This window comes from Paramacrobiotus metropolitanus, unplaced genomic scaffold (assembly GCF_019649055.1).
Source record: "Paramacrobiotus metropolitanus isolate TYO unplaced genomic scaffold, Prichtersi_v1.0 Parri_scaffold0000007, whole genome shotgun sequence".
Lineage (NCBI taxonomy): Eukaryota > Metazoa > Tardigrada > Eutardigrada > Parachela > Macrobiotidae > Paramacrobiotus > Paramacrobiotus metropolitanus.
The window spans coordinates 2480654-2507080 of record NW_026570227.1 but is presented as its reverse complement, the minus strand read 5'-3'; the positions used below and the strand labels follow the sequence as shown (position 1 = coordinate 2507080).

The following is a 26427-nucleotide window of genomic DNA, read 5'->3' as shown; positions in this document are numbered from 1 at the left end:
AAGCGGCGTAACTTTACCACTTGAAACACAAAACATCTGGCACCACAGTAAAAGTGGACAACACTTTTTCAATCGTTCTAACCGCTTAGGCAAGTTCTTCTTGTAAACTTAGCCTGATGAACTTGCTGGGTAATATTGCCGGAAACTTTGCCTGTAACGACCGATCACCAGCGGTGATCTGGCTTACAGTGTTGTACGTACATAGCATTTATTATTTGGCACCACAGTATTTTACGAACGGGCATCGTGGGCCTTCTTCCAACAGTTGGAGTTCATGACACTGTCAGAGCGGCATCCGCTCTCTATAGGATCGTTCGATAGAATATTTCATTCGATTTGTATGCTTTGCCGATAGCCTAGTGGTGCCTCTCTCAGCCTTAGAGTATGGAGGTTGTGGGTTCGATTCCCTCAATCGGCAGATTTTTTGCGAGTGTCTGTGCGAGCCTAGCCCAGCCCTGACAACACCGTGCTATACTGGACGAAAAATAACGCATTACTGCAAGAAAACCTAGAGGAATCAATTTAGCTCCGTCGTTAAGCAGCCACTGCATTTTTTTCAGTATAAAAAATTGAACTTTTCGTATAGGTTTTCTGAGCAGTAATCTGGGATAAATGTTGTATAATGTATACCATTTGTACCTGAGCTTTTTCTTTTTGGATACAAAAAAATGTGGTTCTCCCCACGCAGACAATATGCAAAATAAATTTCACAGTATAAAATTGTAAATTGCATTAATCTATTGATTGGATTGTTTCTTTCGATTGCAACGTAATGATTCCAAACTAACGCCGGCAGCAGCCGGCATTTACCCTAACCATATGCATATGGATGACGCTGGTTAAAGGTTGGCGTACTGTTGACAGCCATCCCTGACATTCGATGCAGATGAAACAACAGTTCTTGAAACTGCCAGGTTGACGCATTGCGCGATTCCAGCCAGTCCATACGGGATTCTCGGATTTCGTAGATGGCTGTCCAGTAGCCGCAAAGGAGCGATATTAACTACGTAAAAATAATGCATAATGTGTAACGGGGAAATGCCTAGTAAACGCTTCGTAGAATTACTTCATCGAAAGCGCGAATTACTATACAGTTTCCGTTACCGTAACTAAGAAGGGCTTCCGAATATAGAATAGTCCCATAGCGGAAATGGAACCATCCGTTTTACGGATTTGTTGCAGTAGCAGTTGGTATTCGTCGGCGATCTGCAGTTCCGGGTCTTCCGCAAGTACTTGCTCGATGGCACGTTCCACGCCCTGAGGCTTCGAAATAAAATTCAATTATTATACCAACCATAAGTAAGATTAAACAAATAACTAAAGACACATAAATACTTAAATATTTAGCTACTGTGACAAAATTAGCGAATACCGGTATACCAGGGCACCTTAAGAAGAAGTTAAAAAACAGTTAAAACATTCGGGCACAGTTAAAGCTTTCGTATAATCCACATTCTTTTGGTGTTTGTGTTTATTGCGCTCAAAGTTCATTTCTAAATTTAGCTAAACGAACATAAGAAATACACATAAGAAATGAGCTTAATAAGCTTACAGCGGTGCCACAAACTACCAAGCCAATGAAGACCACCAGCGATCCGGCAACGGTCCACACGCCATTACTCGTAAACGACCAGAGAGTTGTATCAGACCGCACATTCAGATTGTCTCCAGCAATCCCCGTAAAGGCCACGGCGATCTCCATACATTCATACAAAACCATCACACCAAACGCTTCATCAACGGTGTGCACGGCATTGATGACCTTGCAGCACTGTCGTCGCATCTGATTAATATGCACCACTTCCACTGCTTTTCCACGTGAAAGTATCTGTCGTTGAATTATAACAAATTCTTTCCGCAGCGTCAACATTAAACCAGTTACGATGCCCACAGGAAGGGTGCGATTCAGCGCGCTGAGAAATTTCCAGAGGAAACCGACGACAAAGTCCACGATGAAGGGCGTGTGGAGGCGATACAGCGCAAACGAATTCCAAGTATTCCGACTGGAATCGGTCCAGGAAATTTCGCCCATCCAGGATATCTCGGAATGAGTATCCCAGATTGCTCCTGTCGCCGAATAAAGCAACACCACGAAAAGCAGAATCATCCATAGGGTTCGGTTTTTTAATTCCGACATTTTCAGGAAATTCATGGAGCGGTCGATTTTTCTGATATTTTTCTTCCGCAAGCAGATGAAGCACAGTATCATCCAGATCAGCCCGCGAAATAAGATGAAGTTTCCGTATAAAAGGTGTATGAGGAAGAACGGTTCCCCGGAATTGACGTCAACGCGGAACATCTCCAGGAGACGGGCGTAAGAGGCGGTGACAAATAGGATGTGGAAGGCGAAGAGAATTATAGTCCAGAGTCTTAGTAAGCAACTGCCGCATTGGCTGGACGAGTGAGGATGCAAACCGATGAATTGCAGCAGCCGAAGGTACGCGACCGAGATGCAGTACGGAGATGATGGCGTAAATGAGGACGTCATTATTAACTGGAGCGCTGGATGTTACAAAGCTACGTTAAAAAGCGGCAAAGTTTTGGGAGTGGATGGAGAGTAATAAAACTGATCATTCCTTGAAATAAACCTTGAAATGCGCATTTGCGATGTTGTTGCAAATATGGTTTGCCAACCTTTTATCAGTTGTCTAATGTTGGACGCTTTGATGCTCGACGACTGTAGTGTCAACTTGTGTCAATCAAACGACAAGGTTGAGTTACTGCACAGTTTGCACTTACATTATGCGACAGCAGGTTAAATACGCATTACATACGGCGACGTCACAAGCTCTTGCTTATTACAATTACTGTTGTTACTCTCAGGTTAGTAGTTAGGACAATCAACAAACTACAAAGCGTCTTTCAACATTGCCGATCGCTGTACCTGCAGCTCATACCCAATCAGACGTCGGTTTTTTAAAAAGGATTAAACATCTTCATATATTTTTTACCAGAAACTAAGCGTTAGAAGACCTGGAAGCTGTTGCTTTTCTGTATCGGCGAAATGTCGCGCTGCCGTACGCGAACCGCTGCAGTCTTAGTAACGCTCCAATTAACACGTCAAGACAATGTCTAATGCGGAACGTAGGAAGCAGTCTCCATGAAATTATAGGTTTTCGAATTATTTGCTCCGAAAAAATCGCATTTTGTCTGAGTTGCTTTTGTTTTTTATGCAATGCTTATCGCAATATGGTTTATGAAACCTGTGGTAAACTTTGAAAATTATTACTTTATGAAACAAATCGAAAAAATTGCATTTTGCAGGCGTTGACAGTAGTACTAGTACTGGCGCCGACGGTGATGCTTCTGGAAGTTTCCAAGCTTTTTTTATGCAACCATGCGCTAGAGCGTCTGCCAGTGCATGGCTGCCTGCCGTCTTAAAACGGGTACGGTACTACAGCGGCTGCAGCCGTCACGTGCGCCGCAGTGACGACTGCAGCCTGTAAAATGTGCGCATACAGTTTGCTGCCGTTGCTTTCACTGAACAGCCATAACGACGATTCTTTATTTTCATCAAACTTCAGTCACGATTAGACTGTTGTCTTTGTGTATCTCCATCATAACACAAGAAAATCCCTCATCCCTATTCCAATCAAAGGCAACATCATGAATGGGACATCGTTCTACTTTCGCAAACTGCACTCAGGTGCGCGCGCGGTGAACTATTGGAATACGGTGCTGGTGCAGCGCGATAACTGCCAATGGTGGCTGGGATACGTTCAAGACGTTGATGGTCCATACTTTTTCGTGGACTTTGATGCTGCTACAACCAAACCCCAGTGGGTTCATTCTAGCGCACTGTGGCCGCACCGCTTTCTGCACAGAATTCCGCAATCGCGCCAGGGCTTCTCTGCGCACGTAGCATTGCGGCCATCCGAAGGTGCACCGATGGTGTTTCGGCGCTGCACCATTATCCGCGATGATAATGATGTATTCCACACAGTACGCCTGGATGAGGACGATCCGGCGGCGATGAGTCGGTCAAGCAAGCGCATCGTGCTGCGGAACCATCTCAGCGAACAGCTGCCGCTGCCGGGTGATGGCGAAAATTTCTTCGGGCGAACCACCGGGTTCCTGTACAGAAAGTATGTTATCAGCTTTCCACTAGCTCATTTGTTGCCGGACGTGGGTTTCATCCCCACGTTCCTAGCCCATACGTGCCAGTTATCGTTTCCCCGGGCAGTCGAGTGTGTGATGCCAGCTGCTGGTTTTCCAAGCATTTTTTCGGGAGCGGTATGAATTTCACTTGCACAAACAGATCCCACTGGTCGAATGGTGAGGGATATCATCACATGGATATCGGTTGTCGACTGTACGCACGACTGGAAGCCAATACGGTCACTTTCGTTTGTGCCGAACTGCACTTAGACGCAGCCGGGCGTAGTACGTTCTGGAACGAGGATTCCCTGAAGAAAGCATGTGATAGCTATCTACGATATAGAATCACGGCAGCGCCTGCGTGCATGGAAACAACTCCACGGAATGTGCACCAGTTGGGTAAGGGTACCAAAACCTTTGCCAGTGTGAGATCGGGTTTGACGAGATCATGTGATTGTGGTGTAATCACCGATTAAAGTAGCAAAAGTCAACTTACACTTTAGAAACCCGAATGAATAAACAGAACAAACGCTGTCTTCCTCATGCCGCACTGATTAATTAATGTCGATAATCATACTGGTGAAAAAGATTACTTATTTTCGGCAGATATGGAGGAAATGTTCATTAATGAGCTTCCGCACCCGATAATGGATTGTGTATTGCGCTATCTCGATGTGGATTGTCAGTTGCGGACGAACAGGTAAATCCCAGGAATGTCATGTCATGTGATAAGGCTTTCGCTTATTCTCGAGATTGCGATAGGAATCCTATCGCAATCTCGAGAATAAGCGAAAGCCTTATCAATAACAATCAGGCTACGCCATATTGTTGATTAAAAATACTACCGTAATGTTTTGAAACTCAGGCTAGATTATTTATGATTTGTAATGGAAAAAGAATGTTCTGGACAGAAACGTCAGGTAACCAATTGTCAGTACTCAGGCTTAAACGACCGGATACGGGTTGCACCCTCAGACGTCTGGGCATTTTGGACGATTACTGGCGTTGTATGCTGCACATGCGACAGCTGCTCGATTTTAATAAATCATTATTCAACCGTTGTGTGGTTCTGTACTCTACCGTTGTATTGTTCTTCACCTGAGTATGTGCGCTGTGGAGGATCCTATCCCACCGTGACGTTAGCAACCGGCACATTCTCTGTGATTCTGCACAGCATGCGACAAGAAACCATACAATTACGATTTGGCATGGGAGTACGATAAGCGTGTTACGTACAAAATGGGAACCATGCTGCAGCGCATACATCCGCAGTACACGCGTACCGTGGCGTTGACGGAGCATCGGTATTGTGGTCACCCGGAATCCGGTTTCGCCAGAAGAATGTCGATAATCGCCAGACTAATGCAGCTTGAGGACCTGCGACTGCCCTTGGTTATTGTGAAGAACGGCCGGGATCCTGTGCAATACGCAAGTTCCTCCTTCCTGTCCATCCGACGCAAGCCCCGCAACGGTCAGTTGGATTCTCCTGGGCTGTCCGAACTTATGACCGTTTGCGACCGATTGGTGCTGGTTAACTTTATCGCGACGGCAACCATCATCGGATCAGCGCGGCAGTTAATGTTTCCATATGCTCCATCGCAGCTACCGGATTCCGAGATACCGTTCTTTCGCCTGAACCCTGCTTCGGACTGCTGTGAAGTCAGCATTCCCATTCTGCGTTTCAACTGTACGGACACGGCCGAGTGCCAGCGGCGAGCGCTTCTGGCAGCGGCTAACGCCCAGTGTCCGCCCGTCAGTCAGCGGGTGTTGGAAAAGGTCAAAGCAATTCATGCGCGTTGGGTGCGGACGTTCGGCTATCCGGATGAATGGGCGGGTATTCGAAATTTCTTGCAGGTGTAAGTGGTATTAAGACTTCGACAATCTGCAGTTCATTTTGTAATTTTTGGCACAGAGAAGCAAAGGGTGTGGCTTATAACCAGCCTTGCAAAAATTGAGAATGCCTCCTAACTTAATTTTGTTGCAATAGTGTCTGGTTACTGCCGTGATAATTATAAATTAAAACAAAGTTTAGGAAGCAAATGCTTCGGCTTTATGCATTTACATACTGGTACATCGGTGAAGATAAAATTAAAGAATGATTGATGTGCAGTGGTAGTACAGCAGGTACTATATACCTTGCATACAACTGTAGTAAGTTTGAGGCAAAAATTACCAAAATTAATGGACTGTACCGTCTGTACGCATGGCAAAAATGTCGAAGTCGGTCCGCGGCTCAAAATTTAATTCGAAGTTAATTGAATAATTACAAATTGTAGTACTGATTAAGTTAATCAAATAATTATGTAATGCTGAGGTCCCTTTCAATATTGAACTCTGTGCCTAACTGGAGCACAGTCAGACTTCAGTGCCCATCACATCCGCGCAGCACTGGTGCGAACAGAGAAGCCTTGGTTTCCGCAAAATGCGTTTCAACGAAGCGTCTACGTACAGCAATAAGAATATGTACTTTGTAGTTTGTACTCTGTATATTGAATGCTTTCTTATCATGCAGGTTTAATAATCTTAGCCCGGAAGACAATCCACAGCGATGGGACTCGATGGATCTCCGCCAACTGGACATCGCCTCGTTGAGCAATGCGACCTTTGCAGCTCTGAATGGATTCTATAAAGACTGAAGGAGACATGAACAGAATTATCGATCTACAGATTATGTTCTCGTATTCATTAACTCATGACAATATTTGCTTACTTAAATTAAAGCACACCCTTTACACAGTTATAGCACACAATTTCTTTTGTATTTTAGTGTTGATTAATTCTTCGTGAAAGTTCTTTTGTTGTTGTTGGCTGCATCCTTGCGATTTCGTACATGGGTCTCATCGACATGAACAAGAAGAAGAATTTTCTTCGCGCCTTTTCTGATTTTTGAAGCCTGGTTTTAAGACTCACTGGGAGCTTCCAGATTTCTGGTGTCCGAATCGTGCGGGATGCGACATGTACTGTGAGTGGTTGTGACAGGTGTAACAGGCAAGCGCGAGGAGATCACGAGTGCTCTTTATTGACAAATAAAGGGGGAACAATACTGCGTAATAGCAGGAAAGCAAAACAAAGCACTGATGGCTAAGCAAGCAAGTGAATGCTGAAAAGGGCTCTTGAGCGTTCGCCAAGGCGTGAAAAAGCAACTGGCGGCAAGCACGTGCTGTGTGCCATCAGCTGTGTGTTGATGCGCAGACTGGACTCAATCCAACGCGAGCGTATGAACGCTGAGTCATACTGCGAGAGAGGGACGAGAGAGCAAGTATGCTCAGTGTGTGCGCCGCGTATATCCGCTTCAGCGGATATGAGTGCAGTGCAGCAGCACACGTACGTACAGCGAGAGAGGCGATATGGCAAGCATGAGTGCAAATACGTCCATGGTGGGCCGTATGCACCAGGCGCAGTCATGTGCCTCTGACATGCCTCTGGGCGGGAATCCGAGCTCCTGCGAAGGATGCTCCGACTCGGTACCGCACCAGTACCGCACAACTCTCCAGTCGGACCCAATGTGGGGTCGCTGGTACGCGTCCTCTGGCAGTGGGAGTCCGGTGTCTGGTCGACCGTCCCGTGTTCACTTCCGGACCCATGAGTGGAAGCCACTCACGGCCGAAAATCCAGAAGCCGCTCGGGCGTTTCGTTGGACCGGTGATGCTTCTGTTGGCTGGCTTCTTGCTTCTGTTGGCAACGGAGAACAATGTGAAAGAAAAATGTGATGAAAGTTGTATACAGCGCGAAAGAAAGTATGAAATAAAGTTTAATCACAATTCCAGTGAGCAAAAAAAAAGGGGTTACAAAAACAGATCTGTCAAAGAGATCGAACTAGAAAAATACAATTCCGTTTGTTAGGAGAAGTGCTATAAGAAAATGCAAAAATCTGTCCGGGGGTCCTATTCCGACTAGGATGACGTCCACGGGGCAGTTGAGTCTCCACGGGGCCTCCTTGTCTAATTTCATCCGGTAAGTTGGGTCCGGGGCATCAGTTCCCGGGGAACCCGTCGTAACCGGTTAAGTTCGCCGAAGTCGGATAAGCACGGTTAAACACCTACTTCCGACTCGTATCCGTCCATCAAGGATAGAGAGGCACTGTTGCGGTTGCAAATGCCGAAGCATCCTCTCTGAAGGGGGAATAGGACCGAGGTCGGTTTGACCAAGGTCGGCCTACCAGAAAGTCGACCGGCGGCTAGGAAAATTCGGCTATGTTCCGAATTCTTAAAGTTCAGGTCGGAAAAAGCTGTATGTAAATCATGCGGCCTGTGTGGTCGTCATGTACAGCAGTTCCGTTCAAAAGGTGGTCGGTTACAACCGTTCAATCTGCTACCACGAGCCTAGTTTAGGGTAATCCGAGTCGAACTGGCTCGAAGGTCCGGTCGGAATTCATGGGTTTCTTCGGCGGAAGTGTCAAGTCGACTTCCATCCAATATGTTCCGTTGTTACCCGACCTTCTGTCGAGGTCGGTCATCCTATCCGCTGGTGGTCGACTAGGGTTAACCTGCAATAACATGCCCATGTAGGGCTAAACAAGTTCCTTCGAGTCGAATTCGTCCACCGCAGACAGATGTCAATCTTCTTCCGTCGTGTTGACCAAGTTGCCGACTTCCGACATGTGGTCGGTTATGGTCGACTCCGGGAGGTCGGATGAACTATGTTTCCATCCATCCGAAGGTCGGATTTTTCCGTTAGGAGGTCGGTTCTCGACTTCTAAATGCCTTTGCCGACTTGTTGTCGTACCCTCCCGACTTCTATGCGGTCGCTTCCGACCTTGGTTTGAGGTCGGATATCCATATCCGAGTTCAGAGGTTGGTTATTTTCCGACTTCCCCAGGTCGGATAAACTTTGTGTCTACCCGCCGGGAAAGTAAGTTCTTCCACTGAGAGGTCGATTTCCTACGTCTAGTTGGTTTTCCGAGCTGTTGTCGCTTACTTCCAACCTCCATCTGGGGGTTGTCAACTTCATTTTAGGAGTTCTGTGCGTTCGGCTACTGTTGGCCGGGTCCTTGGTGTCAGGACATCCTACGGTCAGTTCGGACTGGCAGAAGGATGTTCGGCAGCACAACTCCGTTCCTTCTGTGGTTTCTGACGTGAACTCCAGGTCGGATCCGAGCTACTGTTGAGGTCGGTCGATCCGAATAACTTGCTTCTGGGTCGCCATAATAAGGACAAAAGGATCATAACAGTGTGCAGTCGTTTTCAAGTTTTCGATGAAATCTTCAGTGCTTAATGGTGATGTCAGATAACCAGGCACAAGGGTTCCCCGACTGGTTTTCTCGGTATTCTGAACAGCCAGCATATCTCTGTCGCGAAGATTTAGTAGGACTCCTATCCGTCCGTTGTCAGTGTTGACCGCTAGCCATGTTCCACCGTGCTGTCCATCTCTTCCGCCAATGATACGTCCGTACGGTTCATCCCATCGGTGTATGCGCAGTGACGGTCTGGCGAAATATTCGTCGCGGTTTGAGGCCAAACAAATGCGATACGGATTTTTAGCTGGATCTTTATTTATAGCGATAAAGATGACACACATTTCCACTACTGCCCTTCTGCCGCGATTTTTATAATAAGTCAAAACATTACGCTTTCAACTTCGGCGGTGTCGAATGCCAACACCTTCGAAACAAGAAATCGTCTAAATGGAAACGGTACATGCTGTACACATATCTATATATTTGCAGATATATCTGCACAGCTGTTTTATTACCACCTCCGCCACCCCCACCTCCACCACCACCAACGCATCCCTCTCTGTACCCGGTTCCGGCTTTAGCACCACCACACCCAACGCTAACTGGTCACCCAGTCCTTAATGCCAACTGGAATGAATGGATTTCCTCAACATTCGGCACCGCTCTATCAACCCACCGTATCGCCGCTCCATATTTATTCTCCGGTTACATCTCCCATACCCTTGCCGATCACCCAACACCCCGTTGTTTTGGAAGCCAGCAGTCAGCATGCAACATTCGCGGGCACGAATCAACCATCGTTAGGGCAAAGGCAAAGCAAGTCTATCGCTTCTGGCACTGCCGCTCCCAGGTTTGACTTAGTATAATCATATTGCGACCAATCCTTGGTAACGTTGTTTTCAGGTCGCGGCCAAATAGCCGTCAAAGCATAAATGTAGAAAATGCTTCAGTGCCACGTCCTGCTGCATCTGCTAGAGAGCAGAGCCCGGAGATTCTGGAAGTCATTGGACAATCACGACGACAATCATCACCAAAACGAAGAAATCCTGTTAATCGCGAGCCGGTAAGGGCGTTTCAAGGGGTAATGGGGTTGCTTTGACAGATGAAACACATGTTCATTCTTTGGTACAGTCGAAATCAAAACAGAAACCCGGCAGGAAACGTCCCCGAAGGACGGTAAGAAGACAGGAGGATGATTCGGACTCGGATTCCTATACAGTACGGTTTTCTCCCACTTTCGTCCCCTTCCGTCCCCTTACGTCCACTTTTACTTAACTGTCCATTTTTTGTAAACTTTTTTCTTATTAGTAAGTGCTTCTGCTAGCAAGTTTTTTATCATGTTGCAGGTTAGTTTGTCGTCAAGCAATGAGGATTCTGACGGAGATTGGACATCCGTGCGAGCCAGGCTGATAAAAGACGCTCGCAGCAAGAAAAATCACAACGACCGTGCTTCAGCTTTCGTTAAAGCGGAATACGCCATTGATACACCCAAGGAGTTTTCCGTAGATCCTGTGTCCGGCAGCAAGAAAGTAAAAGTTCCGTATCGGCGAGGATACAAAAGTCTCGAAAGCCTCAACCTGAGTGGACGAACAATGCAAAAACTGCGGGAAGTGCCCTGGGATTACAACTTGCCCGATTTAAGTGATGACGAAGAGCGTGCAGCTATAAAACAAGCTCGAGCAGCTGAAGTAGACGCAAACATACCAGACGAGGTTGACAAGAACGCACCAGAAAGCAGCAGCGGAATAAAAGCTAAAACTTTTCGGTGTTATTTTTGCAAAAAGCTTTTCTCCGGCAACAACAGAAATTACCAAAATTGTTTACGACACACGGGAGGTGGAATGGATGGCACCAAAAAACGTTATCCTTGCGACTTCTATTTGAGTCAAACTTTTCCTGGTCGCAAGAAAAAGACGTTCCACAGCAGAGCAGAAACAGGAATCCGCAACCGCGTAATACACGTTTATCAAGATGGAACGGAAGTAGAAAGAGACTGCTTCTGGGACTTGCCATGCTGGAGCAGCACCCACCACGCTGCTTCAAACAGTGATGAACCCGAGCAGTGATGTCTGGCAACAAACAAGTCTTAAGTGTTTTTATAAACAATCTACTTTATGCAAAAATGGCTCGATTGTGCATCTGCATTCAAATAATAAATCAGTCCGGTAGTCGATTAATTCAAGCAAATTACGATATGAGAAATTATAGACCGAATCGGGGTGTGCAATCGGGCAACATCATCTGCGCATTTTTGCGCAGCTGTGCTAATGGTCGTTCGGATGGTCAGATCGAAGTGCAGTTATCTTTGTGATTGTCTCAATTTTTGTCTGACCGCCATGAATTCCCACGCTCGTTTCAAAAATGGCGTCCTATGTTTACGCCCTCTTGAATGCGGATTTGTTTCTTGGTGGACTCGTCACCGTATCCGAATTTAAAAAGGCCATCTTTTATGTTGGAAAATCGTCCGAGCGTCCTTATTACGACAGGCCGCTGCAACACCTAAAAAATGCAACCCGGAAGAACGAAGTAATCGCAGATATCCCCATTTTTTTGTGCATTTGGGTCGATGTTTTTATGTTGCAGTTAACCAAGAAAGCCGTAAAGATCCGTTCTATTTTTCGAAGGCGAAAATCAGTGATCGTGGTGCGTACGTGGCAGAAGAGTTCCAGAGAAGATGCTTTTACAAAGGAAGCGACCCTCATCAAGCGCATTGGCCTATGCAACCTGACCAACAAGATACAAGGAACCTTCAAATACTATCGGGAAGCACTTCACGGATCTATGTTCCGGGCTGGTCAAGAAGCCTTGCATGAACTATGGACTTCATTTAAAACCGGTCTTAAAGTAAAGTATTACCGGTCAGCTTAAGTTAACGCAAGAAGACGCAGTCTGGATGAATCGTTCTTTTTTTGTGGTGATCGTAGGCATTTCCGGTTTCTGGCTAGAAGGATTTATTACTTCCGTTCTTTCTTTATTTAAATATCAAAGTTATATTTGGCGAGCATTGATCGCAATAAAGACGTTTTTTTTTGAAATCTTATGCTAACGGAAGAACCTTGGGCTACACTGGCCTCCGGGTGAAACTTCCTTAAAAATCTAAACTTAGCCACCCAAAAAAACTCTCAACTAGCAATATAAAACGCAGAAAATAACAGAACGTTCGCTGAGCACGAACTAACGAACAAATCAGGCATCAATAAGCTCAAAAAGACGGCGTTCGTGGGCGACAGTGATGCCTGCTTTTGTTCCGCTGCTCGTTACGAACACCGAGGCGGAAGGCTTTGCAGCTTCCATTCGAGTTACGGCCAGTTCAACGCATTTGAGAAACGTGTGCAAATAAATTGGCGCACGTCGTACACTGTCTTCTCCGTTTTTAGGTGGGTGTGTGCGGGTTCCAATCGTTACCAACAGCAGATCATTTGGCGCGGCCGGATAAATGGATGGTTCCGTTGTATTCAGCGGCTGTTTTCGGAAGTTCTGATTACAACCGCTGCATTTTTTTGTCAGAGCCGGACAGTCTTTTAAAAACCATATGTGATACTCCCCGGGATCTGGTTTGGGCGTTTTAGTCAACTCACGAATGCTAATATTCTCCCATAGAACTTTTTTGTGGTTGCTTGGATTGTAAGGAACGGCATCCTGTATCGCAGTACCTTGCAACTGCTCTAGTTTCCTTTTCCGTGAATTAGCCGTCGAAGATTTTTGTGAAGAAGGCTGCAATGGATTCTCTTGGGTGTTCGTGAATGTGTCAGAGCAACTGACAACTGCTTCAACCTGAGGCGGGCGGACTTTACCTCCTTTTCGCCGCGCTGTACCACTAGGCTTTGATCCTGCATTTGGTGGCCCTGTTGTTGATACCAGCTTGTGCAATCCGTATTTACCCGAGGCTAGACCGTCTTTCGAATTAAGCCAATCAACATATTTGTTGAATATGCCAAGGTGTTTCGCCAACGCAAACGTTTCAGCGCATAAACCAAACGTCAAAAAGTAGCGGCACGACTTTTCGCAAATAATACTTCCCGTATCATTGTTGACAACCATCTTCATGTTGTAGTGGGTTTTTACGCTGGCTACATAATACATGTTATCCTCTCCCGGTACATGTACCACAGCATGATTTCTGGCCAGAATGAGCATCGATTTATCATACACTTCAGCTAGTAGCTCCGCGCTAGGTCCCTTGATTGCTAAAATCTGTTGTCCTTCAGGGTTCCTAAAAGCAATGAGACATTACAAAGACGTAAACAAATTTTCTCATGAGGGTGCAACGAGATTCCTACTTCTCGAGCCGAGAGCGCGCCGCGTCCACTTCCAATGTTAGGTCAATCATCTCGTCCACTTTTCTTTCCGGATTATAAGGCTCCGTATGGATCTTGTTCAGCAACGCTTTTTTTTGCTGTTGAGTTTTCACAGAAAAGTTTTTAAAAGGGATCCTAAGGTCGGCGTACCCGGGTACCAACTGAAATTTTCCTTGATCCAGGAGCGCTAGCTCCCACTCCTCTATTTGATTCTGCACAAGGTGTTGGAGGTCTTCTGCAAACTTTGATGGTGTGCGATGTTTTGAATGCCCCAACTTGATCAGAGCGTTCCCGCTTTCTGCAGCATTTTGCGTATACATTTGTCCTTGGAGCCCCGCACGCTTTTGTGCTTCAATCTGTGCAATATTTTTCCTTGTCAATGCTGGAAAACTTTAAAAAAAAACAAATCTTACCGAATAATGCTGTTGAAGGAGCGGAACCTTGGTTTCTACAAAGTATTTCGCAAAATCGGCTCCGTTTGGGTGTAAAACCGTGAACTTTTGGACTAGTTGGTTGACAAAATCTTCGTAGTCCTCTTTTTCACAATCCACGAGTCCTGACAATCGCTGATCGCCTAATCGTGTCCCAAGAATCGAATCCATAATTTCTTTCTGGTGCTCCTTCATTTCGAATTCGGCTAATTTGCTAGCAATGTTGTCCGTAAAATGAATCATACACAAAATATGCTGTGCTTTAGGAAAGATGTTCTGGAACGCCACATGCAAAGCTGGGTCAGCATCTGTGCCAAACACTTGCAGATTATGCAGAGCAGGTCTTGCGTTGAGAAGCATCGAAGCAATGCGTTGATACGTTTCACGAGTTTTCCGTTTGTGTATGAACGTTGCCGAAATGGCGATGGGATGGACATCGGTTCCACAACCAACTAGCAGTTTGTGGCGAATTATTATTGGAGTCACGAAAAAGTCTCCAATGTTAAAGGTCGTATCCACAGAGAAGCCACCGCCGCCTGCGGTGGTGCCAAATCTGACTAAGTCGTCCAGCTGTTGGTCCGTAGCTAGCATAACAATGAGAGACGGAGCCGTTACAACTTCCCGAACGAAAGCTTCCGGTTTGCCTTCCTGCGACAGACAGGCCAAAGTTAGCCGGTTGAAATCTTCTTCCCTTGATGGCTTTAGCCCAGCACGGATGTTGTTTATTGTTGTTATAGACGGGATTTCAGCGGTTGAAGACAAGTTGGTAATTCCCCCAGCTTTCTCCATCAATTCTGCGCGCACATCCCTAGGCGGAAGCCCTTTTTCTAAAAAAATATTTAAGATTTTGTAGTAATGCAAAATTTGATGATACGAAATATCCTACGTGCAAAACACTATGTAGAAGTGCTATGTGTCCGTATGGGATACATTCAGGATAGAAAACGGATAGAAAGCAAAAGCTTTTATCATGAACAAACCTAGAAGCGCCTTTGCTGCCGTCTTTCCTGACTGGAATGCCGGGTCGAATGACCTAGATGTGGTTGCGTTGCCGTGAGGAAGTACTGGAAATGATTTTTCTTCATCCTTGAAGAAGTACTGAAGAAAAGCAATGGAAACTTTGTCGCTCTCCACAATGACGCGGTGGAAGCTTGGCTGCGATTTATTCGAAAAATGGCGTCTGCGGAACAGAATTCCTTCCGTTGGATCTTTCTAAAAATATAAATTTCTTGAAAGTCGGGAAGAAGTTAGTAAAACGAGCAGGTACTTACCGTCTCCACATAAGAATCACTTCCGGCATCGTGGACGTAGTAGGAATGACCCTTCTTCCCTCCATAGCTGGGGATCCACGATCCGTTGCTGTCCTTTACGATATCTCCGGCATTCAGAAGAGATGAAGTCCTCACGAGGAAGCAAGCGTTCTTCTGGATCTGGTAGGGAACTTTCTCCAACACCCCGCATGTCGGATCGTCTACCGCTGACATTATTGCGTTCACAGCTTCCGATGTTTTCACACGGCTATCTCGACCCACACTGTAGGTAACATATCCGTCTACTAAGACCGGGCCTTTTGTAGAAGGAATCTCTTTTATTTCGACAATGTCACTCCTAAAAATTCGATATTTACCTCACGAAGAAGATAGGAAAAGCACGACTGAATATGGAAAACTCACCCTTCGTCATCCATGTCACCATCGCAATCTTCTGGGGGTCCACTAAAAACTGTTGCATTAACATCTTCCGTCGAAAGAAAACTGTCTTCTTCGACAGTGCCACCTTGATCGGCCATTTTTACGAATAATTCATAACAATCCTTATCTTGAAGGCCCAAAGATGCATGAGAAAAAATTAAAAGGAAGAACTGGGTCATGCGCCACAAGGTCCGTTCTGTGCTATGGTGCAGTCGTGCACATGAGCGCTCGATGTGCACGCATATCCGCTGCACCGGACCAAAAGTGGACGGTAGTGGACGATGAGGGAAAATGTAATTGGATGCAATTGACAAAACCGACAAAAAGGGGACGGATGTGGACGGGCGGATGTGGACGCATGTGGACTTTTGTGGACGAAGTGGAAGGAAATAAGCAGACGGATTTATGGACAGAAAGGAAGTATGAGCTAGTCATAGGCACTTAAATACGGAGTATTACCTTAACATAATTTTATCAGTCGTTTTCCTATTCCCATTCCCATTACGAAATACCATTCCCAACAATTGTTCTGTTTCCCAATACCAATACCAATACCATTACCAATTCCCAATACCAATTCCCGATTCCCATTCCCAGGGTTTATTAGGACCCTGTGCCTTCTGTATTTGTTCCACGTAACTGAGAAGTTGTACCACGTTAACTGGCTGTTTGTGGTAGGCAATCAGAAATTCAATGGTTAAAGCATAAACCATAAACCATATGAAATCAGCAGGAACGCATCCAGTGCACAAAAAGTGCCAGAAAAAGAGTTCGAAGAGAAAAACGCTTGTCTGAGCAACATGCGTTAAAAAAAGCATCTAATTATTATACTTCCTACTGTGTAATGTACAGTATTGATGAGTGTTTATCGGTTATTAGGAGGTGTTTTACTCCGCTATTGCGACTGGTCTGTTTTGTACTGCCGGAGCTATCATGATTCCCAACGCCGAAGAAGATTATACCGTTCGTGAAGCATGCACGGTACATATTCGTACATCTGATTAAATTATATTTTTCTCTGACTTTGTAAAATTTATTTGTTGCAGTTATGTGCTTAGCTTGAAAGCTTAATTCCTTTATGTAGCTATCTGTAGCTCCATAATCGCCACTTCTACTGAGTAACTGTTTCTCCGAAGTTTTTGTTCTAAGATTAATACGTCGTGGCACGAGAGAGTTTTTCATAATTTTTATGGAAGCAAACTGCTTACTTAAAAACGTTTTAGAATTATGATCGTTAAATATATACAGTTCCAAAATGTTTTCTTGCAGTCTTTCTGCTGGTTAGCCATGCTCGCTTACGGAACCGACGCTTTCTTCAAATTTAAATCCTGGCGGAAGAGACGCGTTGCTCCAGGTTAAAATGGGTGCATCGACATATTCTGCAGAATTTGTTTTAAAGCCTTTAGTTTCTTCAATAACTTAAGTAAGCCTTATGCAAGGATTAACGAGAATTATGGCTGGTTATACGACTCGTATGCTATAACGATTACTGCTTGCTTTCGACTGTGTATGATAATGCTCGTCATGTACTGTAACGCTCGTAACTGCATTTTTATTTATGTAACCAGAATGATCAAGCATTACGATCTGTACAAAGTATAGTATGAACCAGCTACAAGTGTAGCGTGCGCATGTTGTGTTGTGCCTACCAATGCGGGTGCACCTTTTTTGTTACTATGAATACCGCAGTTTTACTCTACAGCCAACACTTCGACGAATTCCTTTTTCCGGCTCCCCTTACATTTTTACCATATTCTGGCTCCCGGTTATTTGAAAATGCGGCATGAACAGCCGCCCTGGTTGGCTACTGCAAGTTTATTAGCTGCATCGATTCAACTGTTTTTCAAATTTTCCTATTGGTCGACGTGGCATCGTGCACGTACTGACTTCACCGACCAACAGAAAAACTCGGAAAGCGGTTGAATCGAGTCCAACTAATAAACTTGCACTCGCCAACCAGAGAGGCTGTTCATACTGCGTTTTCAAATAACCGGAAGCCAGAAGATGGTAGAAAACTGTATGGGGAGCCGGAATAAGGAATTTGTCGAAGTACAGGCACCAGCTTAACCCGTTATTTCCATCACAAAGGTTGTATGTAGCGCAAAGTTGTGTTATGAACGATTGCCACCCATACACTTTGGACTCTAAACTGTATTGATACGAGTACCATTAGCTGAACTCCAGACGCTAAGGGACAAGGTTGAGTGGACTTAGTTTATACAGCATTCATGAGCCATTGGGCACCCTAACACAAGCACTGGAAAGTGCAGTGGATGCAGTAGAAAGTGCAGTGGAAACTGCTTAAAGCGGGACTAATTTAATGAATAAGATGAAGTCTTTATACGGCCTTTCGACAACAGATACAAAGAACTGCAGTTTTAGAAAATTATAGGACTTCTGACTATGGCGTCAAACGATTTTTTAGTAACAGTCACACGGCGCGGTTTTCCTTCTAGTTTATCAGTAGGTCGCTGTATAGATTGTTGAATCCATTTTCCAGAACACGGAAGGCGCATTAGTGTCGACTATCTACTGAATCGCTTTTCGAGTAGTCAGTATGCTCCGTTTTGATTTCTTCCTTGATCTACAATTAAACACGGGAAACTCGTTGTAAAATTCTAGTTTCTGCGTTACATTAACCGGGCATGAAAACCATATAACGGGTGCGAATGGCAGGCTTGTTATTGCTTAATGGCCGACATTAAAGTGTTTTTATTGGGTTTTTATGGCTTATTGAACCACCCTACCTTGGACTGGGAGAAGGTATCTGCATGGCATCTTCTGCACTGAAGAAAGGCGTCTGCTGCGTACATAATCATCGCTGCCCAACAGAAAAACTAAACAGCAAATGAAGAACCCCAGTAATAAACTGATGTAACAATACTGAAATTACAACTGACCACGCACACCCCTCGGCTGGCATCTAAATAGTCGGCGTATGGTATCATAATTGCTCCGGAGGACAGCGAACAGAGAACTGCCAGTATGAAGTATACCATTTCCTGAAAAATGATAAACGGTCACGCCTTATTCCAAAACGCACGCATGCCACGTTGTAAATTCCGTCATAGGAATAACTGCTAAAACGGCACAGAACTGCAATTTATTGTACTAATGTACCTAGTAAAGCTCCTGCCCGATCAGACTTCCTTATACACAAAAAGTAAACAAAATTCTGTACGATATGCTTCGAATGCAACGATCTCTTCTAAAGTATTCTTACGATTCGGATCCAGGGAAGTGCATAAAATGTTTCCGTAAGGTGAAACAGATGCAGAAGGAGAAGTATAAGAGTTGTACTGAAGGTGATGGCGATAGTAACTTGCATTCCCACTGCAGACTTAAAACTGTACTTGCCATACCATATTCCCGATAGCCAGTTCGATGACCACGAAGTTACACACACTCCGAGCGCAACCGCTGTGCACACCTACAGCCGCACGCAAAAAAAAAATACCAGAAATGCTGAACTTGTGTGAAATGTGTAGTATATGCTACGTTTTGGAAAATGCATGCATCAACAATGGTGGAGGTCAATTACATTTGGGTAAGCGTTGCGCGTCGGGTAACGGGAAAACGCGTAAAAAATGTGACGTAACAGCGCGTAACCAAGCAAACATTCTGATTCGCCGTCACAAAATCTGGGATGGGTTTTCAGCTTACTTGTCCGCGTAAGCGTTGCGCTTCGACGTCGAAGCGCAACCATTACCCAAACTACGAGTAACTCGTAACTCTCCTGCACAGATCAACAAAATTTGTGTGTGTTTGGACCAAAAGTAAACCCAACGACCCAGAGTCACATTCCAAAACTCATAATTAACTTTTTTGACGTAAAATCACATTTACCACATTGCAGCATTAAGAATGAGTTTTTCAGTTCCACGTCGGTGTTCAATTTCTTTCTTGGCACGGAAGCGTACTCGACTCACGATTGGACGATTGTTTTTCTGCTGAGTCATGGCTAATTTTTTACGCGTCTCTCCATTACCCGACGCGCAACAGTTACCCAAATGTAATTGACCTCCACCAATATCAGTTAACGCTACATTTTAATACGTAGGCTTCATTCTGCACAATTGTAAAGATATTCTCACCAATTCAATGATTTTCAAGATCCCGGGAAGCGTTTTCAAGTACTAGAAAAAAAACGGATTATTTCCTAAATATGCTACTTCGCTGGTTTTCGCATTTGAAGCGTCTTTATTATATGGGTTTGCTAAACACACCCACCACATAAATTTCCCCGCTCATACTGCGTTAATAAATACCACATTAATAAGATTGATTGGGGTTTACTGAATTGTCGTACCATTGCCGTTGCTCTACAGTAGGTGTGCGAGAGGAATGAATGACTATTCCACTTAATTCCAGTGAATGAACATTCCACTGAATTTCCGCTGAATGAATGCACAAGAGTGGAATGTTCATCATTTCTCTCGCACTCCTACAGCAACGGCAATAGTCGTACACGTATGTCAAAGTAAGGTTTAGCGCCGATGATGATCAGCTCCGACCATTTGATCGGATTTTCCGTCCAACCCTCTTGTCACTGTGCACTATGATCACGTATAGGTTTATCGCGTTCGCCATGCCCCAAAAAGTTTCGCGCCAATGAGACCTCCGAAACAGGAGCATTTGTGTTGGAATTCTTTTGACGGTCATCGCGATTACCAACTTCCCTTTGCTCCTGTCACATGGAGTGCTTAAGATCGGGCCCACAACGGCTTGCGAGATGGCGCTCGTGCCTGTCATGTTCCGTCATCACCAGTACAACGGAAACACCTTCCTGTTAGGTTAGGTCGGTGCGAATTTTAAGACGTTGTTTTGCGCGTAAAATTACGCTGTTTATACGTACGTACGTGAATGCAGTGTAGGACTAAAAAACGTTCTATCGGTCCGCGCTTTTAATATGTAGTAACTAAATCAACAAACCGTGCAACAGGAGCACGTTCAGTGCGCATAAATCTTACAGATCATTCCTACAGATCTTAAGTTTTCTTCTGGTTTTTCTTCTGTTAAATCATGTTTTCTTCGGGTTACCTATACATTTCTTATGTGACGAAGAACCTTGTTGTCATGATTTGTGTACCAAAATACGCGCCCTTTTCTGTATACTGTGCGAATATTTTTTCTAAATGCAGATGGCTGTTTCTCGGCACATTCTTCCTGTTGCCCCTAGCGCTGATGGTATCCTTGGGGTTTATCGTGTAAGAAGTATTAAAAACTCTCTTAGAAAAATAGAATCATGGCAGTTTTTTTCGTTATTACATCGAAGTTTAACAATCAGTTATTAATTTATTGGTGCCGAATGCGAGACAACAACTTGGAAACTGCACAGCCGTCTGGTTTTTATATAACAGGTGTCGCTGCAGTGAATGGGATGTTGATGCTTGACCATCGAAAATGGAAAATACTTTCCCTCTGACGGCGTTGTTTGGCGTATGCTGGTACGGCCAAATATATTACTCGTATGCTGCCGTTTAAAAACTTATCGGGCAATTATGGTTGGTTTAAGTTTTGCGAGCGTAAAAAGCCGGATGCCTACTTTTTTATACATAATAAAGTGATCCATAGGTTGAACTAGCATTAAAAACAGCGATTTTACCCAACAGTTGGGCGCGTATAAACATGTTTGCGAAGGCTTACGATCAAGCCGGTACCTCTAATGTTGCAATGCTTGCAGGGGCCCCATCACGTTAATTATAGGTAGCACTGCAATTCATGAACGTGTATTCCGGATGCACCAGCAGCGTAATAATCCAAGTAGCTGCCCATGTCCTGACCAACGCCAGCGTCTGTCAGAACCCTGGCCATCATTTTCGCCGCAATGCATCCTGAATACCGCAGCGCGCTATGCTGCCGGCAGCCGCCATCATCGTCGGCGGCCGACCGGGATCAGTTTGGCCGGACGAAATCAGTGGAACTCATGCAGGTTCAATAGTCTTAGCCAGGATGACAATCCACACTGATTGGAATCTGCCAACTCGATATCGATTCTTTAACTGCAACGTGACCTTTGCAACTCTGAATGGATTCTACAAAAACTGAAGCAGGATGAACTAGAATTATTAGTCTAATCCAGAATGCACTACACATAAAGTGCGGTAAAAAAACAGTACAAATTTAAAAAAATAGTAAAAATTAAAAAAAACAACAGTAAAAATTACAGTAAAAATTAATGATGCTTAAAACTGTTTGAAATGCAAATCTTGGTATATCAGATTCAGTGTCAGTACTTCGAGGCTGAGTTCTAGCTGTCATTGTTGAAGTACTTAGCCGTACTCTGTAGGTGTTAATAAAGCAAGCTCAGTGTTTCTGATAAAATATTCCACAGCGAATATAAATATGGAAGTAAACACCTAGCTAAATACGAAATCTATGGCTGTTGATCTGATACATCGTGGTGTCCATAAAGATTAAAGAAGCATTCACACCACTTGAGAACAACCTGCTTATAAGTAGAAGTAGTGTTTATCCATTGACACACAGACCGGCATACATATTGCGAATATTAATAATCTGATACATAACTTTCAATTGTTTTAGATTGATGACAATGTACACGCTTGCGCACAAAATTCCCGATGTCACCCACCCAAAAATCGGTTACAGTAACTAATTTTTAATTATTTTAGCGCTGCCTGTAGACTAGATTAGTCACCGCACCGGCAGGCTTACACAAAAACATCCAAAGCGGGCTGAAACAGATCGTCATCGCGGCTAAAGTCCACTCCCGTCCTTACTGGGTGCATGCAGTTGCTTATAGTGATAGAACTGGGGCAGCAGTTTCTCGGAGAAAATGAATACCGGCTTCTGGCTCAATGATCCGTACAAGTATGCCGACAAGCTGTGAATTCACATGGTCGTAGACAGGAAAAGTACTGTACCGTACATGATCATTTTTCTTTTGCACCGTTTTCAGAATTTCGCTAGTAAATAAGCAGGCTTTTAAATAAGCGTTTCAATAGGCGCGTCTATATATTAAAAAAACAGGTTTTTGCAACGGTCAATCACCAAGACATGGCTGTTCCCGTGGAAGAAGAGTGCACAACCGGGTACTCGGAGTACAATGACGATCAGAGCGTGCGCAAGGCGCTCGCTGGCACGGTCCCGGTATAAAAAACAAGCACGAATGTTGTAGTAAAAATGGCAGCTGGGAGCAACCTTCCGTATTTACTTAATGTATTGCGCAGTGTGATTACAGAAAAGGATTAATGCTTTTAAAAGCCATTTATTACTACGTTCTTTCCAGGCGTTATTTGGATTGATTGTGGTCATCGGGTGTTTTGGCAATATTCTCGTCCTGATCGCCGCATTACGCAAAGACAACCGACCGGTTTCTACCAGCACGAACTTATTGATTGCTAGTTTAGCGGCAAGTGGTCTTTACACGCTCTACCAGTACTGAACTAGTTAATTTCGTAACACAGGCTCATTGTAAAACAGCTGCGATGGAGCGTTTGTACAGCGTACGTTACGTCCTTTCAAATCCAAAATTTACGGCGACGCCACTGATTTTTAATTATAGTTCTTTCCTCGGTTGTTAATGTAGTGTTGCCGCATATAAAGACAGAGATGTATTGAGTTTATTGCAGTTTACCGATCTACTACACATCTTGATCGCCATACCATACACCGCCACCAGTTATGTCGAGCGGCAATGGTCGTTTGGTGACACCTGGTGTGGTATCGTCAACTATGTAACATACGCTTCCGCCTTTGCCAAAGCGTATACGCTGGTGCTTTTATGGAGTGACCAGTGGATTGGTAAGTAAAATTTGTAATCGGTGTTCGTATAAACTATCGTATTCTATCAAAAAACGACCTGTCCGGTGAGAGAAAGACTCGTTTTTAATGCCCTGCAAGGGGTAGGCAGCGCCCAAACCAGAAAGTGATGAAAATCGGGCGGATACTCTGTACAACAGTTTTTGTTACTTCCGTTAATATTTTGCAGATTGCAATAGCAATCTGCCGAGCATTCGATTAAAGACCGATAAAATTTTCACGAAACGCGTGTCCATTAAATGAGGGTAGTGAGAAAGGGTCCTTCTCGAATTACGAGCCCATCCCGAAATAAAACCCCCTCCAAAACCCTTAAGAAAAATATCGACCCCGGGAACAATAGCCACCTAAAAAAAAGATATCGAGGCTGTATTTTTGCGTACTCGTTGAAAATTGATGCTGTGTAATATACACCTCGGTATTGTATCTTGTAGCGTTTGCGCTTTACGCTAGTTCATAACATTACATATAACTGTAACAATGCTTGGTCACTGTTTACTGTCGTCAAATACAGGTACATCGCTTTCGCATTTCGCTGCGGAGTTTCGCGCCGATGAGACCCGTAACATGGGCATTTGCGTTGGGATTCTTTTGACGGTCATTGCGCTTACCAACATCCCACTGTTTCTGACGCACGGAGTGCTACAGATCGGGACGGCAACGGCTTGCGAGGAGGCACTCCTGCCTTGCATGTTCCATCATCACCTGTACAACGAAAACGCCTTTAGGTACGGTTAAGTCATTGGGAATTTTGAGGCGTTATTTTTGCGCGTAGTACCGTACGTACAGGCTGCACATAAGTATACTGTATAACCAAGAACGGTCAGTCTATCCGTGCTTCCATAATGTAGTTGCAAATCAATAAACAGTGCAAAAGGAATACATCGCATAAATCGCCAGCACTTGCTTGGCTTGAACAGAGAAGCTTTTAACTGCGTAATATGCGTTAGAACGAGCCAATGAGGTTCATACTTTTTAGTGCTTTAGATTATTCTTAGGTTTGTTTGTTATTTTATGTTGTCGTATGTTTTCTTTTGCTTACTTTAGGTTGTCTGTACAATGTGAATGTGATGAACAACATTGCTGCCATAATTTGTAACCAAAACTAGGCGCGCTCGTTTATCTGCAGCAAACTTCACGTTTAACCGGTATAAGAACTTTTTCTAATTACAGATGGGCGTTTCTCGGCACATTCTTCCTGCTACCCTTAGCGCTGATGGCATCCTTGGCGGTTATCGTGTAAGAACGCTCTCAGCAAAATAATATCACGGTCACAGTAGCGCCTGTAGCGGTAACAATTTTTATGATATGGACGTTTCAAAATCAACTACTGCTACCAAATGCGGTACAATCAAGTTGTCCAGTTTTTATAATTCATGTGCTGCAGCGAATGGGACAATGGAGAAAACGGGAAACACTTCAAGCGAGCTCTTTATACTATGACGGCGGTGTTTGCAGTGTGCTGGTACGAGCGAATACTGTAGATTAGACTATTCTTTGAACAAATTGAAAAATTGCTTTAAAAGAATTCTTGGAAAAAATTGTTGGAAATTATTACGACATTCTCGCAATATGTTTTCGCGTACCGAACACCAGAGATACTGCATTCCCTGCGTTGTTCCACCAGATAAAAATGTCCCAAAAATTGATTACATGATAATTATTGGTTTTACGCCAGCTCGTACAGACTGCACGCCAGATTAATCAAAAAACAATCAAATTGTTCTAATGCACGGAAACACGAAAATACCGTGTCTCTGGTGTCCGGTACCCAAATCCATATTGTGAAAGTGTCCGGAATGCGAAGCCCATCAAAGTGTACAATGAATTCGTTATTACTATTGTGCGCAATGCTTGTAGGGGTCCAACCACGTTCATCCTAGCGTTGCAATCCATGAATGTGTATCCCGTCCGCACCACCACCGTAATAATCCAGGTGGCTGCCCATGTTCTGGCCACCGCCAGCGTCTGCGTGAACCCCATCATCCTGGCCGCACTGCATCCTGAGTACCGCAGCACCCTGGTCAGCGCGCTCTGCTGCCGGCAACCGCCATCGTCGTCGACGCTTGACCGCGTTTGACCGGATGGAAGCAGTGGAATTGGACAGCACCATGTATTAGACGAGTAGTTTTAGATTTCGTAATTTAATTAGCACATACTTCCATGTTTTTACCAAGAATGTTATACCAGTAACAACTACTCTAAAAGATAGCAAGATTTGCATTTGAAATAGTTTTGGTATTATTAATTTTTACTGTTATGTTTTTTCCCGCACTTTGTGTCTACTGTATTCTGAAATAAACGTTCTCGAAAGTTGTGAAATTTTCATTTGTTTCAGTTGTGGAAATTATTTTCGTGCGAAGTAATGCGAGGAAATTTATATGGCTGGAGTGTGTTTCACGAAATTATAAAATTATGTAGTACAAAGCGTTTTTAATGCAGAAAACATCGACGAATGAAAACATCGGTCAAGTATCAACCTGTTTTTCACACTAGAAAATACGAGTATAAGTTTGCATAAGCGTTTATATATAATATTATATACGTTGATAGATAGATATGGTTCAGCTGTCGCGTTATGTTATGACTTATGATAAGCCAGTGTTATGACTTGTATGCCTGCTTATGTTTTATACAGCTGTGTGGTAAAACATTGAATAAACAGCTGACTATTTTAAAGCGTAGACCGAAGTGATAATAAATCTTTGGGGGTGCATTTTCGATAACACCACCAAAACAGGCGATTAACCGGCTTAAAATGTGGCCGGCCAATACCAGTGTAGCGAATGTACGGTACGGTAGATAAGCGTGCGCTTCATCGATAAAAGAAATAAGAAGCCAACAAACGTACGTTCTCTTGGTCGATTACATTCACCTAAGAACACAGACAACCGGAAGCGGCTGGTATTTTTACCATTAACTTTACTTGACCGTGATAACGTTATCAGAAC

General features: G+C 44.3%; 2 protein-coding genes across 2 annotated transcripts; both read left to right on the top strand.

The window, feature by feature from the left end:
* The first annotated feature begins 4977 nt into the window (after nt 1–4977).
* On the top strand, nt 4978–6969 carry LOC129582332 (uncharacterized). Its single transcript, XM_055473842.1, has 2 exons — nt 4978–5954; nt 6611–6969. Exons 1-2 carry the CDS (start codon nt 5338–5340, stop codon nt 6732–6734), a joined length of 741 nt encoding a protein of 246 aa, XP_055329817.1. The 5' UTR covers nt 4978–5337; the 3' UTR covers nt 6735–6969.
* Nucleotides 6970–23145: 16176 nt separating this feature from the next.
* On the top strand, nt 23146–25570 carry LOC129582170 (allatostatin-A receptor-like). Its single transcript, XM_055473607.1, has 6 exons — nt 23146–23163; nt 23290–23461; nt 23991–24204; nt 24650–24715; nt 24864–24941; nt 25337–25570. The coding sequence occupies exons 1-6, from the start codon at nt 23146–23148 to the stop codon at nt 25554–25556; spliced, it is 768 nt and encodes a 255-aa protein (XP_055329582.1). The 3' UTR covers nt 25557–25570.
* Nucleotides 25571–26427: the final 857 nt, after the last annotated feature.

Excerpts from the sequence above, each read along its gene's own strand:
- LOC129582170 (XM_055473607.1), top strand. Across the intron at positions 24,205-24,649 it reads TACAACGAAAACGCCTTTAG|ATGGGCGTTTCTCGGCACAT; the intron begins GTACGGTTAAGT and ends TTCTAATTACAG. Across the intron at positions 24,716-24,863 it reads GCATCCTTGGCGGTTATCGT|CGAATGGGACAATGGAGAAA; the intron begins GTAAGAACGCTC and ends CATGTGCTGCAG.
- LOC129582332 (XM_055473842.1), top strand. The coding sequence starts at position 5,338 with ATGGGAACCATGCTGCAGCGCATACATCCGCAGTACACGCGTACCGTG. Across the intron at positions 5,955-6,610 it reads ATTCGAAATTTCTTGCAGGT|GTTTAATAATCTTAGCCCGG; the intron begins GTAAGTGGTATT and ends CTTATCATGCAG.